The following is a 17,782-nucleotide window of genomic DNA, read 5'->3' as shown; positions in this document are numbered from 1 at the left end:
AAAGAAGGTGAGGGGTGGTCTCATATTTCTCACTGTATAAAGTTGTATCAGTGTTGGTCACTTAGCAACCCTTCCTTACCCTCCTCAGAATATTCTCTCAGAGCATGTCCTGGAAATACCTAAACCTCTGGTTAGTTGGTCCTATATATATGCTCTGGAGAAATAGTAAATAGCACTTCCAGCATGAAAAATGCATGGAGGTAAGAATAAATAAATCAGTAGTTCCCCTGTGCAAACAACAGGAGTGGGTGTGCCAAGACCTCTGACCTCACACAAAACAAACTTGATGGATGATTTTCAATTTTCAAACCTGCCACTCCAGTGCTGCCTCAGTCATGGCCTTAGTCTTTCTTTGGAGTGATTCAAGCCATTTGCATTTTATTTATCTCTTGTTCAGACTCAGCAGTGGGGTTTTGCCAGAAGGCCAGGCTGAGGTGTGGTGGATGTTGTGAGAATGATACTCTGCAGTAGGACCCCTTCATGCTTGAGAGCTCGAGTGTAAAGATTTCTGTGGCAGCCGTATTGTAATATTTTTGACATGTGTGCCCTGAGTAAACCGATAATATGTTGTCACCAGTGTACTGCTTTCAGCTTGCATTACTGTTTTAACGCGACACCAGAGTATGCCAATATATGTTGCATATTATAATAGCACTCGGAAGCAGAACCAACTCAGAAGACTTGTCTAGAAATGGTGAAAGAAAGATGGGCATTCTTCTCAGTATGTTCTAGGAATTTATTAGGAGCTATAAAGTGCTGAAATATAAGACAGAGGAAGAGTTCAGATTGTTTTAATAATTTAATTTTAAGATAAAGGTTTCTGTGTGCTAACTTGAAGTAATAATTCTTGATGATAGAAAGAAGTGAGCTGAAAAGACCGAAGATCTGGAAATCCCTCTCCTGGTACCTGGTTATCTGGCTTTCTGAGGATATCCTGTGGAGTATGGAAGAAAATTCTGTGAAGAGCAGTGAAACTGATGAAGTTTGTTTTCTTACTAATCTCTGCTCTACATCCCTATTTTTACCCTTACTCCCCTCTCCCCAGAAAAACCTCAAACAAAACCCAACCCAAAAAAAAGCAGTAAAACAACAAAAACCCCTAGGTCTCCAGCCCACCCCTGCTTTTATGGTATAGGAGGAGACTGAGGCCATGAAGCTTGGTGGGACAAGAGGGAGCAGGTGTTCTTGGCTGGTTTGTATGCGTCTGTGCACTGCCTGATAGACCGTGGGGGTGCACTTTTACAGCCTCTTGCTCACTGGGACACCACGTTGAGTTTCTCTTTCTGTTCCCCTCATAGCTGTGCATTTTCATGGAAATGCTGTCCAGTTGGTTCCGATGTGGCTTTGGGGAGCTGAGAGGACAGGCAGCACAGTCACAATGCCTTCTCTCATTAAAAGCTAGACTGAAAAATTATACCCCAAAAAAATGACCTAGTTAGGATGAGATGCTGAAGTTTGTGTGCTTTTACACGTTTTAGATACAATTTTTTTAAGAGGAAAGGTTACTTGTCTGCTCTGATCTTAAACTCCCTGTCCCAGTTTAGGTTTCTCTTTCAGAGCTTAATTTAGATATTGTGCATGCAGTGCTGTTCTGTTTGAGGAACTCCTGTCCTCAGTGCAAATTGTAATTTGATCAAAAAGCTTTGCTGTCCTGTAGTAATAACCAAATTAAACAGTGTCATGCATTTTTCTCTTCCAAGGTACTGTAATGAAAACATTTATTTCTAATAGTTTTTGCTCTTTTTGAATTTTAAAACTGTGGCAAAAGCTTATTTACTTCCTATTGTCAATATACTGAAAGTGTCTTCATGCAGAGCTTTCAAGGTTTCAAATTCCATGGTACCTCGTACAATCAAATTTTTAGGAGTGTTTTAGATTTATATGAGAGTTAATTTTTTTCTGTTTTCTTTAGGATGCAAGTTTATTTTGAATTTTTATAGAAACTTGATTGTATTTTTATGTCACAAACTGGCTTTATTCCCAAAGAACAAATCATAAAGATATGTGGTTATACAGAACACAAGTGCAGATTTTTAGGATGTTTACTCTTCATGCAGTGAAAACAACACGCTTGCTTGAATAAGGAAGGAGCAAAATGCCTTTTGTTTGGGAATTCCCGTGCTTCCTAATTCTCGGAACAAGTCTGTGGGTAAACTCACTTGTTCTTCCAGTTTCTGGGTTTCTGTACTGATATTAGTATAGTTAAGCACCAACAAATTGTTCTGACCTTCACTGCAGTATAAACAGCTTGAAGGACCAGCTGGGGTTCAGCCTCACTTGCTTGAATGTCATTTGTAGTGAACAAGAGTAGTGACCAGACTGGAACAAGCAGTGTCACAGTGTCACCTGTCTGATGGCCACAACAATGTCCATTCAAGTGTGAATATTAGCATATGCTGGCTGCAGGAGAGGTGGCTGAAAGACAAACAACAGTGGACAGAACCAACACTGGTGACTGTGCCTCTTTTTTTTATGTGCTTATCTGTCCTGAAAAGTGATTATCCAAGGTTTAACAGTTTTAAAAGACATCTCAGAGTCATATACTTTGATTGAGATTATCTTTTCCCACAGATACGAAACTGGAGTGTAGGAACTAGCTGGTGATTAATAAGGCATTGAGATTTAGCTTGCTGAACTAGAACCAGAGTATTCGGCTGGATGGCCCCTTGCCATGCCTTAGGAATCAGAGACCCCCACCAGAACTAGCCCATCTTGGATGCCCTAGCTAGGCTGCTCTCCCTGCTCTCTCTGCAAGTATGTTAACTTCACTGCCGTAAGTGCAGAGTACCTTACTGAGGTGTGACTTCAAAACTGCTTCTTGTTTGAAACATGATTATGGGGGAATAATCCGAGTCCTGCTGTTAAAGGTTCCTGCAAAGGAAGAGAAGCCATTGCAGCTGACACCCTGTAGTGGCATGGAAATCATAACAGAATGCTGTTTCCAAAGGGGTGGCAGCTGAAGTGTTTGTGTTTTCTGTGCTTGTGTTCACCACTGATCCCACATGCAGGTGTAGGAGCATGTAACTATTATGCATGAGGGCAAAGCTCTGTGCAGACAGACAGACATCACTGTTCCCCATCCCCTTGTTAAATGCAGCTTGTTCATTGTAATAAGGTTGTGGTGGTCTTGCAGGCTCAATGCTCTGTTGTATTTTATGACAGTACTTCATGAGTGGCTTCCTAGTTTTGCTGCACAAAAAAATGCTGGCATTCAGAGTATTGTGGAAGAGAATTCCTCACCAATCTGGCTGCTCTATGGCTGAGCTTGTTTAGCTTTTCTGGTCTGACATACTTCTTCATAAGATAAATACAAAACCCAAGGCAGACAAATCTGTTAAGCATGTCACACAGTATATTTTATTTGTCAGTGTGCTTTCTGCTTGTTTTCTTTGACAAGATATCCAAGATGTCAGTTCCAAAAGTGGAGTCCTGTGGCACTCTGTGCACTTTATTTTGGTGTGAAATCTCTCTTGACAGCTGACAGTCCAGCCTGGAGCAGTTTTGGATCTCTCTGAAACTCTCACCTGCTGCTCATTTGGCATTCAGTGCTGTCTGTGTTAAGTCTTGAATATTCTCCTGTCACCCCTGCCTGCCTCCTTGTGACTAATTATTCAGTTTCCTTGAAGAAATCATGCTTTTGGAAGACTTCACATCTCTAATCACCTTTAGCTTCTTTTTGTTCAGAAGAAACTTAATGGGGAAGCAGACATACAGTAGTTGTGGACTGTGACTTGCAACTTTGGAAACTTTGTGTGCTCTTGACAATTCTGTCAGCATCTCTTTTAGTGCCTCTTTTTCTATATTTCTTTTGTGGGTTAGAAGCAGGTCATGCCTTGTTTTTTTTCTGTAATTTTAAGGAAAGTAATGTTCCCTATGTTGGTCCTACAAATCAACATGCTTGAAGTTGGCTTTTGACTTCAAGAATTGCCAGAACAGTGGAGGTCTAGAATATGATTTAAAAAAAACATGCAGCTGCAGAGGTATTAGAGAAAGAGGTATTAGTGTCTATAAATCAAGGAACTGAAACATTTACAGATTCCTAAACTGCAAGTGCCAAATGAAGCTTTTCCAGTCGCACATAGGAAGCAAGAGCCTAGGTAGCTAAGTTTCAGCAGTCTGAATACTTAAGGAGTTTCACTTTTTTCCATCTCTTGCTAATCTTTTCTCTTACAACCACAGCAAAGTGTCAGGTCCTGAGCTCATATCTGCATTTCCCCATGTCCAGCCACTGATGTACAGCAGCACTCACGCCTTGGGCAGTCTTTAAATCTAGACTACTTTTGTAAGCTGCTTTCCTTTCTCATTCATGGCACTTCGGTGAACCTCCTTCTCTGAATCATGTTCTCAGCATCAATCTCATTTCTTTTGTGCTGGTTGCAATCTTGATTTGCCTCTTCAGTGTCATTATTACCTGCTGGGATTTTATGCTTGCTGGTGAAACTCTAGCTAAGGTCTGAAATAATCTGAATTTCCTCATTAATGAGAAGTGTGAGTCACTTTCAGTTCAGCACAGACTTTTCGGTTCTTTCGCATATTGTTCTGTCAAGACATAAGTCTCTGCAGTCTTTGAAGAGCAGACAAGGAAGACTAAAATTAATTCAAATGTTGGATCAGAATTTATAGTAACTTTTCAGTTCATAGAATGTGTTGGGTTTTTTCTTTTTTTTTTTTTTTTTTTGTTGTTTTTTTTCTCCTTTGGTGTGTTTGTGTTGTTTTGGTGGTTTACAATAAGACACAATCACTGGATTTGTGTGCCAAGTTACAAGGATGGGTTCCTTGAGCTCTCTCTGAGTTTGGTGGAGATCAGAGAGGCTTTCCTCTGAGCAAGGGCGTAATGAAGTGAGAATTCTTCACTCAGCACCTCTACCCTTGCTCAGCTGGTGTTGTAAAAACATGAAATGGTCTCAGCATTGAGTCACAATGACTTTGTCTTTTGTTTCTGTAAATAATGGCATCAGAAATCAAAGAAGATTCCGTATCCATTTAGTTTGCATGGAGAATTCTGTACCAAAATTACAGATGCAGAAGTTACCTACTAGTAAATATGTTTCATTACAAGTGTGTGGTTTTGGGCTTAGCAAGGGAAGGTAAGATACCACAAAAACTGTGTATGAGAGGGTTTGTGTATTTGGAATGTGAGGCATTTGACTCCCTTTGTGGTGTTTGTGGACGTACTTTGAGAAGTGAACTGAGCCTCATTTCTTCATTCTGCTTCCTCAACTGTGCTTTCTCCTGGATATGCTGAGCCTTTCTAAGAGCGCTTACGTTTGTGTGACTACAAGATTAGCTAGGAAATTATTGAAAATGCATTTTAAAACTTAAATTGGGATACTATTCCTCTTGCTCTGCTGATGCTTTGCATGCTGACCTAGAAGATGGATTGTCCAAGATAATAGGTACTGTAATTTACTCTTCAGCTGGATTAATTATTTTCTCAGCTACTTGTCAGTTGTGCTTAGCCCTGGTAAATTAATGAAATGACTGTGTTGCATAGGCCCTTCTCTGCTGTCAGTTAGACTTTGCTCAGCTGCTCTCTTCAGGTGAAGATGTGCCATGAAAAGGTTGGAAAGTATCTAGTGTGTAAAACCCTTTTGTGGTGTTGTAAAGCAGACTTAAAGCAGCATGTCTTACACTATGCTATTGCAAAGGGATAGACAGGAGAAGTGGGCAGGGGAGCCGGGCAGGCTGTGGGTACCCTGTGTAGGACACTGGTGGTTGTGTGCTTTTGCAGTAGCATTAGAGCAGGATCACGTGCAGTACTGTACCAGAACACCTTCCTCACCACACCTCTGGCTGCGTCTGATGGTTGGACTTCAACATTAAGCAATACTTTCCAGAGAGAGAGAAAGCTATGAAAGAATCCCTTAATGTATTCCTGGACTCGTGGCCATAATTAACACTTCATTTTCAGGAGCAGGTTTTAATTCTTTGCTTTCTAGGGCCTTTGAATCTGTAGACTACTTTACAGATTTGCTATGCTAAATATACTCGGGCAGTAACGTAAGTATTACGCTCATGTGATGTGTGGACACAGATCTGTTCTTGATGCTTTCTGATTTTATGCAATCTCTCAGATGCTCTGTTTGTTTTATTTAAATGGCGAAAGAGGTCCTCATTTCTCAGTTTTTCTCACTTTTGATTCACAGAAACTATCTTAGAGCATGGACCCCAGTAAGAAGTCAGAACCCCCTTTATCTGTAGAAATGGTACAGCAGAGGGCCAATCCTGACCGCAGTCCATCAGCATCCATCTATGTTCCAGAGCAAGGTGGCTACAAAGAGAAATTTGTGAATGCCGTGGAAGATAAGTACAAATGTGAAAAATGTCACCTCATCTTATGCAATCCTAAACAGACTGAATGTGGACACAGGTTCTGTGAAACCTGCATGAATGCCTTGCTGAGGTATGTTGTTTGTTCTGGTAGAGCATGTTGATAACTTTAAATGCTGTGAACTACTGCCATTACTGTGAAGACCCTTGTAGCTTTAGGAATATCTTGAGCCTTCCACTGTTGCTTGCTTGAGTATTTGTTATCTGTGTGCTGGTGCAAATATTTTTGCTCTACTCTGGGTCAGGGAAAGACAACTGAGTTTTCCATCAGTATTGTTGGAACAGTTGTTAAGGTGGTGTAATCCTGTGTAGAAATGTGTTAGGTAAGAATTTTGTTCCCTGTGAAGGCCAAATGGAGTAGCTATTTCACAAGACTTCTAGCTTGGGTAATCTGGTGTCAAATACACACAGTAATTGTGTGAGGAAGTGAGCTTGTACATGGTCCTTGGGGTGGTGATACCTAACCCGGCCGTGGACCCAGCCTCAGAATGGGTGGTTGGGACCCTTGGATAAATGTACCTGCTTGTGGAGCAGTTTCCCTGTAGCCCTTCCAGCTGTTTGTTATGGGACTTGCATGTCCTGTAGATTGCAGCAGAGTCAGAAAGGCTGGCATCTCTATTACTGAGATGTTTGGGCCAGAGTGCAAAGAGGTGACTGCCTGCTATAGATGTAAAATGAGTGCTGAGAAGTGCAATCTTTCCCAGTCTAGATAAGAATAAAAGTGCAATCATTCAGGGAGCATCTAGGTTTTAAGTGCCTGTGCATCAGTGGATTTCTTTCTCAACTTTGGTGCATTACTGCTGGTTGTATTCAGTAATGTGATTTCAAAACTTTGTGTAAGGTTTGGAGACCATTCAGCACACTTCAGTCTCCTGGGGTACACAAGCACCAAATATGTTCATTTACTACTGGAAAAGCAGAAATACAGAAGATACTTGGCTGGATGAATGTTGCATACTGGACTACTATCAGAGAGAGCATTTGACTTTGGAAGCCTTGGTGATCTGTTTACCTTTTTGTGACCACTCTGACTCTAGATGCTGGTTTATATGTCACTTGGAAATACTGTAATCTGATATCTAATACTTATATATCTAAGTCAAGGCTACATGCAGAATGGCAAAAGAGTATGGAAGTTATGACAATACTCAGTCTCCTGATAAGGAGTAATCTCTGTACTGGGCAAACACAAGGGTCCATAATGCACTCCTGCAGGTTTTGTGCCCACAGCATTTCAAATTTAAAACAACAACAAAAAAACCCACTAACATTTCTTTTGATACACAGTGAGAAGTGAGGTGTGGTATTTAAGAAATGCAGTTGTTTCTTATTCAGTATGTGTTTTTGGAAGACTCTTATATGGTTAATAACAGTGACTGCAAAAAACCAAACACCTGCCATGCTTGGATGTGAACAGGTTGGCAGAGCAGATCCTTGACAATATAAGCAGTAACAATTCTGGCATTGCTAGAGTCTGGGCAATTTTCCTTCCCTGCTGTGAGACATGCACATGTGTTTATTACAGTGTAGCTAGAAGATGTGTAATTTTATCTTCCTGACTTTCCAGCCAGTCTGTTACTGAAAAGGACGCGTGCTTAAGTTCATTGAGTTTTTCCACTTTATTTAAATGCTTGTTGTAAACAAATCCTTTATTAAAATAAAATTTACATTCCCCCCTCTATTTTTTTTAATAAAAATAGTACCATAAAATTGAGAGTAAAATGGGGTTATGTTGATCCTGTATTTGGCACAAGATTTTTTCACTCAGTGTTGATATGCTGCTGCATACACAAACACAGTAATTTTATGCTAGCAACTTCTGTTCCAGGGTTGTTTGAGGACAAGGAATGTGGAGTTAGTGGAGCTAAAGCAGTAAAGATGTCTGCTCAGTATGCAAGAGTAGTTTGAAAAAGCAAGTTGGATGCTTGAATGAATTCAGTAAGAGCAAGGAAAGCATGACATTGTATTAAACACTATATGCCCTGATGTAGTTTAGATTCCTTTTTTTTTCTGACTTATGAAAAGCATTACAGATATTGAAGCTTCAAGGTACTTAAGATGCTCAGAAATATGATGAGACACAGAATGGTTGGTTTGAAAAGCAGAAGCCAGCGAGATGATTTGAAATAACCATACAGAATACATAACATAATTGAACTTTTTCAGCCTTTTACATTGATTTGCACTGCTGCTGGCAGCCACAGCTTAGGTAGCCTGTCGGTGAGTTGCTTTATGAAAGAATTCACGCAGCTTTTACCTGGTGCTTTTCATCTTGGTGCTTTACAAAGGAAATAATTTTCACTGTTCCCATTTTATGTGGGGAAAAGGAACTAAAAAGGAACAGAATCACAAGGTTGGAAGAGACCTTCAAGATCACTGAGGTGATCTAACACCTCAACTAAACCATGGCACTGAGTGCCACATCCAGTCTGTTTTTAGATGCATCCAGGCATGGTGACTCCACCACGAGCGAAGCAGCCTGCTCTGGTGGAAAGTGTTCCTCTCCGTGGCAGGGCAGTGGAACCAGATGAGCTTTACTCTCTTCCAGCCCAATCCATTCTAGGATTCTAAGGGGTTTACACTACAGCCCTTGGCAGGTCAGAGCCAGAAACAGCTGTAGAAACTCGGGGTTTCTGCACTCCAGTTTCTCTTCACAATCTGCCCTGCTCCTGATTCTGCTTGTTGTCCAAAAGGTCACAAGTTTAATAATTAGTTTACCAAGACAGCTACAAGGCAGTAGTTCAGATAGAGGAGGCAGCAAGCATCTCTAACAGTTGCTGAAACCAGAACGGACTTGAAGGAGATGGACATAAATACTTTTTTACCCTAAGAGGATATATAATTGACTGTCAGAGAAAGTAAATTTTTATTAGGCATTGCTTGAAAAACAATTGAAGAAACAATATTTTGCCTGTTTGCACAGATTGAGAAATGACAACGATTTTGGATCAGGTGCAGACTGAAAAATAGGGAATGAGTTTTGCCAACTTGAAAACCACTGTGCAGTTGTCTGGAGACATTGTGGTGGTTTTACTTTGGGCATGCCAGATACTTTACACTGAAAACTCAAATGTTCAAATATATTGAAATAATGTTGTATTTTCTCCTTACAATGAACTATATCCACTTTTAATGGTTTTAGAATATATTGAATAATCAAAACTTCATAAACTGAATTTTTTGTACTACAAAAATTCAGATGAGCTAAAATAGTTTTTCTCTTTTCAGGTCTTCTAGTCCAAAATGTACAGCATGTCAAGAAAGCATAGTAAAAGATAAGGTATTGTTAAAATTGTTTCTTATTCAAGAGTATTGAACTGTGTGGCATACACAAATTGTGTTACTGTTATGTGGTAATTATTTCATAAACCTAATAAGCTGCCTAAAAAGGTAGGTTTTTCATAAAACCTAAGCCATGCATTTTATAGAGGTAGGTGGCTCATTTTTCCTGTTAACCTCATGGTAGAAAACATGACAGCTTCATCCCAAAAAGTCCAGACAGGTGTCACAGCTCTTATTCATAGCTGGGAGCTGCAGCAACACATTGCAGTTGTCCTCCCATCAGTCAAGAGGACGATAAGAAATATTCCATCTCCTGTAGATGCAGGGATGTGACAGGTCTAGGTGAACACTGATTTGGCTCTAGACCAGTGGCTGCTGTTTCACTCATCTCTTTTACAGTGTGGTGTTCAGTGAACCCCTCTGGAATTAGGACCGTGGGGAATTACAGTAGTGGTAATGGAATCAAATTCTTTTTAATATGTATAAGTTATTTCAGTAATAATTTCTTCACTGTTTTTCGCATCAAAACTTTTTGCTGCGTTTGAAACGTTGAAGGTAGAAAAACTTCTTGGCTTAGTACATGGTTTATGTGGTTTTACATTATTGCTAAAGTGTTTAGTAAATTATTTGTGCTAGTAATCTTGCTTGCCTAAATGAATAGTTGCGCTCGTAACCATTTTGAAGAAGAGGTTGATGGTTGCATTAATCTCTCTTTGTTTTGATCCAAAACAGTTCTCTCAGTAGTTCTCAGTATAATTTAGTTTTGACATGGATGGACTCTCCAGGAGCTCAAACCAATAATATTAATGCCTAATTTATTTGTTCTTTTAACTCTTGACTTTCTGGCTCTCAATGTACATAAATATATACATTTGTTATGAAACTTCAAGTATCTTTAAAACAGGACAAGAAGGCCAATGTATACTGAATACCTGTTAGACTAACTGTGCAAATTAGTGTTTTTCATGAAACTGGAAACCTCTCTTTCCACAAAATGCTGAAGTCCTAAATCACAGAAATGCTTTTAGATAGTCTTTGAAAAACTTTAAAGGTTGTCTTCTTACCTTATCTTCAGTCAGCAAAACTCTGCATACTGGCCCTGTGAATTACTTTGGAAGAGATACTGCAGCATAGCCAATTGATTATTTAAATGAGACTTGTTGATTCATTAAACTTCCCACGCGCTTCTGAAAAGTAAATAGAAATCAGTGACCTGTGTCAGATGGGATCAGATGAGAGATTGCAGCGCTCCCTTCTTCACTGATACTGGGGATAGGTTCGTAGTCACTGTGGGCAGGTGGATTATAATTCTTGGTTAAGTGTTAGCATGCAGAACCATTCCATAATTACAGGAGTGCTGCAGTGTGCAGATTATCACAGGAGTCTGTTAATCAGAAAAGCAGTCATAGGTTGGGCTTGGTTCTTAGGTATTTCTTAATGGCAATTAAAGCAGTTGAAAAACAATTAGAAGTTTATCTCTTTGGTTTTAGACTTCAAAATAGCAGTAATGGTTTTCAATTCTTGTCTCTCTCTAGTTCCTGCCTTTTGCAATTTGGCTCCTTTAGTTCAGTTGTGTTGTCTCTTGCGGGGTAAAACTCAAACCCCAACCTCTCTATCTGTAACTTCTTCCAGTTTTATTGTGGACAAAGAACACTGAAAGTACTCATAAACATTAAAATGGAGAGATAGTTAAAGCCTGCTTATCTGTGAAATAAAAAACCTCCTTCTATCCAAAACCTTAGAAAATACTTGCAATTATGTGTCACCACTGAAGTGCAGGTAGGTATTCCAGCCACCCAATCTAGTAATTTTGGGACCACCATCCATGAAACACTTCCTCTCCAAACTACCGTGCTTTGAGTCTCTTTTATCCTATGGTATTGTGCCTAATACAGCAGCTCCCCAAACAATGGAGAGAGTTCTAGCTTGTGCAGGCCTAATATTGGCAAGCAAAAAGCAAATTTGGTCCTTTCTTGTACCTTTCCCTTTATTGTATTTACAGTAGTAGAGTATATGTCCAAATACTTTCATTGAGCTGCTTCACAGTGGAGGAAGCTCGGTGTTGTGCACATTCTAGAAAGATAGAATAGCAGGAGTTTATTTCTGGCACATAAAGCTAGAATTGAATGACACTGCTGTAGCTGAATTGCATGGCTTCTACTTTATTTGAACTTGCATATTCTTGAGTGGTTTTAAGTTTCTAAAATAAAGTGATTTTTGATTTTTCAGGTATTTAAAGATAATTGTTGCAGGAGAGAACTACTTGCCCTTCAGATATACTGCAGAAATGAAAACAAGGGCTGTAAGGAACAGCTATCTTTGGGTCAATTACTGGTAAGTTAATCTAACAGTCATAAGGTTTCTTTTGAGCTAGAGAATGATGAAAAAATTCTTGCAAATTAAAATCACACTCAGTTTCTTAACTTACTCTCACTGGTGGTTAATGTGATTTAGAAATGTGACGATAGATTTAAATTGTTTTAAAACTCAGCTTTTTTATGAAATGTAAGGAATTCTAAAAAAAAAAAAAAACATGTGATTGTCTGGAACTAAAGCTTGGAAATATAAATGTATGAACCAAATAAGAACTGGAAGGAGAAACAGAATAGTGAAGAATCTTAATGTGTACTTGACAAATGTGAGAAATTTGATTTCTATTTTGGTGTGGTTTTATCTTAATCCTCTCAGGTGGTGTTTATGCATGAAATTAAACCTTCAGCTTCTCCAGAGTCATGTAGCTGTTTTGGTGAAGGCATGAGATAGCAGTAATTCAGTAATTCAGCAGTTGTATGGTATGGCTGCGCAGCAGTTTGCAGTGAGATGTGTAGATTCTTGCTTTGAGTGAGCAAGCTCAGGTACCTAAACAATTTAAAGCAGCATCTGTGTTTATGTGGAATAATATACCTTTGAAAAGAGTGCTTACTTTTTCTTTAAATAGCCTGTGTGGAATTTTGTGCTGTGTTAGAATGCTTTTAGTGTAGGAGTAGCTCATGTACATCTGTAATGCAGTGAAATCAGCTGTCCAGGCAAAGGGACTGTACAGTCAGAAATGTATTCCTGAGTAGTTTTGTCAGTGTTTGCTCTTGTTGGATGCAGTTCACAAAATAACTCTCCTTACTTTGGTTCTGAAGTTATTTAATGTTGGATGTCGTCAAAGGACAGAAGGCATGCACAAAACTTAATTGGATTGACTTTTTTTTAAATTTTTTAAATCTTTCAGATGCATTTGAGGACTGATTGTCAGTTTGAAGAACTCCCATGTCCTCGTGCTGATTGCAAAGAAAAAATACTGAGAAAAGATTTGCCAGACCATGTAGAGAAGACCTGTAAATACCGGGAGACAACCTGTAAATACTGTAAAAGCCAAGTCCCGATGATTATGTTGCAGGTGCAGTATTTTCTTGTGTACCTACATCAAGATTCCCTACATTAATATAGAGTAATAACAACTTTTCTTGTCCTTCTCTGTAGCTGCCAAAAGAGCTTTGGCTCCTTAGCCAGAATTAAGAATTCAAAAAAGAAAGTAGGCTGACTTTCAAAACATGTATTTTTCCTGCAAAAAAAAGTGCATTGAAAAGGAAATATTTTCTTTTATTCTGATGTTCAGATACTGCATTTTAAAAAGTTCAGATCCACTGCCTGGTATTGATACTGAAGTTAATTTTGCTATGCTTTTTAGACTGTTTTACAGTTTAGATAATAAATGCAACTACTGTAATAACAATCAAATACTGTGTAAGAAAAGCATAAGCATTGCAATTTACTGGAAAATCTTTTCTATGTAATCCTTCTTGGGTACTGTGTGATCTGTTATGGGAGGAAGGGAAGAATGTAAAACCAATTCTGTCTTAGGAGAGGAAAGGAAGAATGCAAAAGCAAATTGTACCTTGGCATAACCAGCGGTGGTACGTGACAGGCCTAGGATGAGTTACTGCTGTTTTCGGCATCAGAGTCTGATAGGCAGCACATTGAGGGTTAGAATTACAGAGCAGAGGTTGAGAAAGGCATGCTTTTTTACACGTAGGGTTTGAACTTGACTGTGTTTATGTTATTTCACATGGAAAGATATGATGCTCAATCTATCTTGGTATGATTTTAACATTTTTTTTTAAATTCTGTCTACATAGTTTCTGTAGTTTGATGGTCTTGGATCTCACACCTTCTTACTACAGTAAGAGTGATGAAAATTTTATTCTCATTTGTGTTCTTGTGTGTTGTTTGTTAGGTGAGTTCTGACAATGATAAGTGTTCTTTGCTTGGAGATGTTGTTACAAAAAGGCATAGGTAGAAACTTGGCAAGTTCTGGTTCAGATTTGGCTCTCAGTTAATTGAGTGCAGGGGCTGGTAGTTCAATAACTGTGCCTTACCTAGAATCAGGTGGCTGAGACATGAAAATACACAGAAAAAATTAAGTCAGCCCTGTATTTATTCTTGTACATTCTGATGCAGAGGTGAAAGTGTATTTAGGTAGATTATGGATGCTGTTCTCCCAGAATTATGATTAGGCTGGGGATTGGCGTGAAGCAAAAAGTCATATTAAAACATGTGTGGTGTCTTAACAGACAGAATCAGTGAGTTTTCACCATGTTCTGCAAACTGGATTGGCTGATATTTTTGGGGCTTTTTCCTAGATTTTTAAAAGTTCAGTGGTTATAGAAATGCAGATGGGCTTCTTTGTTGTGGCCTGATTAAAATGTTATCTCACTATACTTTAGTAATAAGAATCAGAAGCTTAATGACGCTGTTTGAATCTTAGAATCACAGAATGGTTTGACTTGGAAGGAACCTTAAAGATCTTTCTTGTTCCAACCCTTCTGCTGTGGGCAGAGAGAGCTTCCACTCAACCAGGTTGCTCAAAACCACATCCAGCATGGCCTTGAATGCTTCCAGGGATTAAGCATTAACTCCTTCTCTGGAAAATCTGTTCCAGTGCCTCACCACCCTCACAGTCTAGAACTTCCTAATATCTGATTTAAATCTGCCCTCTATCATCTTAAAGCTTGTTTTTCTCTTTTCAGATCTTGTCCTGAAAAGAGAAAAACCCTTTTCTCTTGTCCTATCTCTCCCTTGTCCTATCTCTACATGCCTCTGTAAAAAAAAGTCCTTCTCTGGCTTTCTTTAGGCCCTTTTAGGTACTTTAGGGTTTCTTTTGACTTCTCCTTTGAGTTTTGTCGCCCCGTTGACGAAACTGGATTTTTAAAGATGAACTTGAGTTCATCTCTGAGTTCTGTAGTCTAGAATTTTCTCTAATGTAATAATGACTGAAGCTGGCCTCAGTGACTTGAACTGAAAACGGAGGTAGGGGGAGCAGACTGAGAAAAAAGGTATGCAAATGGAAACAAAGAATTTTACTGGAGAACATGTGGTTCATGTCTTCATAGAATCCCGTGACCCGTGGGGTAGGAAATCCCCGTTGTTGGAGGCAGACTCCAACAAGTTAACGGTGTCAGTACAATGCTTTTGTAGATTGTATTTGTCTTGCCTGCATGCCCACTCGCCTCTTAATGTCCTTTGTTCAGACCATCTAAAAATTTAGGGTTTCTTTTTGTCACAAACCTGCTTTTTCCATCTTCTACCTCCTGAAAGATAAAGATGGTGCATTGTTAAAATGGAAATTAGTAGTATGAAATGCTTCTGGATTATTGTATTTTTCTGTATATAATCCACAGAGCTGCTTGGAAGTGCTTGTCCTGTAACACTGATACTTAGACAGCAGTAGTGTGACACAGATCTGGAAGGACAGCACTGTTTCATGCCTGGGCTCCTCCCTGAAACCCTGGCCGTAAACCAGACCCTGCCAGGACAATCTGGGCTCTGACCAGTGCTCTGAAACACAGCTGAGCTGACTGGGACAGCATCAGAGAAGACCCCAGACATTGTCCCTTGCTGTCTGTCACTGCTCTGGAGCCAGACATGTTCCTAATGTGGCACTGGCTCTTCTGGGAGCCGTGTTAATATCCTGCCCTGCCCTCACCTGTGCTGGGAGCCCTGCATGTGCTATCACCTGTGGTTTGTACTGGATTTGGTGTTTGGCTTTATGTGCTCCACTGGGTGAACTGAGATTAGGAGGGAGAGAGTTCTGCCACTGGACTGGGGTTACTCGAGTATGTCCTGAAGTCTCTGGAAAGGCTTGCTGTGGCTTCAGTGGGTGGATACTGGGATGTGGAGCAAGGAGTAAAACAGGAGAGAATGCTGAGGAGTTGCATGGTGCCTTTTTATCATGAACCAAGACTTAGTGTCACAGCCTTTGTCAGATGGTTTGGGTAGGTTAGGGAACAGGGTTAGGGAATTAAAATTAGGGAATGAACATTAGAAGGGAATGTTACTTTTCTGGGTTTGTAGTTAATAAATAATTAAGGATGTGTGTAGGGTATTAGGCTCCTAAAGTGGTTGTGTGAGATGTCTCCCTTCAGCACAATTCCAGAAGTGTTCAGAATGAGAGGCCCAGGTCCAGCTCTTGACTCTGAGCAGGACTGCTGCTTTGGGGCTCCACTTGTCAGAAGAGCATCGCTGTCACCCTGACAGGCTGCTCTGAGGAGGGGGGGTGGCACTGCTCCTGGCTGGGTACCCTGGTGGGGACGGACTGGAGATGGCTCAGGAGCTGTCCCAGCTCTCTGGCTGAGGAGCAGCTGAGGGTTCCCTGGTTCCTGTCGCTGGGACTGCGCCACTTCCCAAGTGAGCGAGTGTGAATGGGGGGCATGGCAGGGTAGGTGGCTCAGGACACCATCTGATGGCCTGCTTTAGAAGCAGGAGATACACAACTTCAGATAGTGGCAGATTTATGCCAGAATTCTGACCAAGGCCTTTCACATCTTGGAGATCAGATCTCCTTTACCTCTCGGTTTTGTTTCAAAAAATAGAGTTGGTTACTGGGCAAAAAGGGCATGCTATTTGTTCTTCCCTTTCTAACAGGCTTATAAATCTAGACCTTTTGTTTCCTTTGCTTTTCTTAAGTACCAGAAATGAAGCAGCGTGTTTCAAGTTGAATGGGACGTGTCACTTGATGAGAAACGGATTTTTCATTTTGTTAAGAAAATGGAGAGGAAATGTAAATTCAGTTATCTTGGGCCTGACTTTCTTCCCTCACTGGGGTGCTAGGGTTTGACAGCTATGCTGAGATACCTGTCATCTTAAATCCCTGCCCAGCATCATGATGTGTAACAGTGAGTCTTAGTATCAGGTGTTTGGGAATCAAAATTAGAAAATAATTGGAAGGGAATACCCATACATAGGAAAGACAGTCTCTGACAGTGGACAGTGTACATTTCTGATGAAATTTCTGTGCAGTATATACCCTTACTAGAAAGGACATCTGCACTGGTTCTGCTTTCTCTTAAAGATGTCCAATTTTGTGAGTAATTGTTGGGGGTTAAAGCTTGACTTTGACTACTGTTTCATTGTATGAAGTAAAACCAATAAAATGGGAAGCAAACAGATAAGCTTTGCATGGGAGACGACAAGGAACCTCTTGGTTTTGCTTCAGAATATCAACACTTCCATCAAAAGTGTAAAATGATGTTTGAGCAATTGCAGTTCTGTAACTGTGCAATTGGGAATAACATTGAAAAATCTTGTGAGATTTTTAATTTTTGTAGGATGTTTTTCTTTGCAGGTAAGTCCTTTCTTAATTAAAGTGTAAGATCTGATTTGTGGTTTGTTTGCTTTTTTCCTCTGTAGAAACATGAAGATACAGACTGCCCATGTGTCATGGTTTCATGTCCTCATAAATGTAGTGTTAAAACACTCATGAGGAGCGAGGTAAGAAGTCATGCCCAGTGTTGTGCTGAAAAACTAAATAATGTCTTTAGTAAGATCTCGCAAGAATTTTGCCAGAAGCCTTTTCCTTGTTAAAATGTGAGATCTAAGGAAAAGCTTTTTCTACCACACAGTTAAGTGTGATAACACTCAAATATTTTTAATGATTTATTGAAAAACTATTTAAAAAGAAACAATTTCTTAATTTTGAGTCATTATTACACTTGGCTTGTCCAAGATTAGCGCATGTCCTTCTTGCTTTTGTTTTTACTATCTCTCCCCCTGCCCTTCCCTTGTTTCAGCACCACAGAGCAGCATCTTGGGGTAGTTAGCTTATATTAAAATAAAAATACACAATTATAATTCAGTCCATGTTGACAACAGTTAGTAAAGACTACAAAAATCATATAGATGT

At 39.7% G+C, this 17,782-nt stretch overlaps 1 protein-coding gene across 10 annotated transcripts in view; it reads left to right on the top strand.

Moving 5' to 3' along the window:
- TRAF3 (TNF receptor associated factor 3) overlaps nt 1-17,782 on the top strand; it is a 69,833-nt gene that overhangs the window by 29,237 nt on the left and 22,814 nt on the right. For all 10 annotated transcript variants that reach the window (XM_068192372.1, XM_068192368.1, XM_068192366.1 and 7 more), the window contains 5 exons: nt 6,147-6,403; nt 9,559-9,610; nt 11,842-11,946; nt 12,833-13,000; nt 17,290-17,370. In XM_068192372.1, the coding sequence (XP_068048473.1) occupies nt 6,162-6,403; nt 9,559-9,610; nt 11,842-11,946; nt 12,833-13,000; nt 17,290-17,370 (648 nt within the window). In that variant the 5' untranslated portion in view covers nt 6,147-6,161. The remainder of the gene's footprint in view (nt 1-6,146; nt 6,404-9,558; nt 9,611-11,841; nt 11,947-12,832; nt 13,001-17,289; nt 17,371-17,782) is intronic.

Source organism: Anomalospiza imberbis, chromosome 6, assembly GCF_031753505.1.
Source record: "Anomalospiza imberbis isolate Cuckoo-Finch-1a 21T00152 chromosome 6, ASM3175350v1, whole genome shotgun sequence".
Taxonomy (NCBI): Eukaryota; Metazoa; Chordata; class Aves; order Passeriformes; family Viduidae; genus Anomalospiza; species Anomalospiza imberbis.
This window is presented reverse-complemented; position numbering and strand designations above follow the sequence as displayed.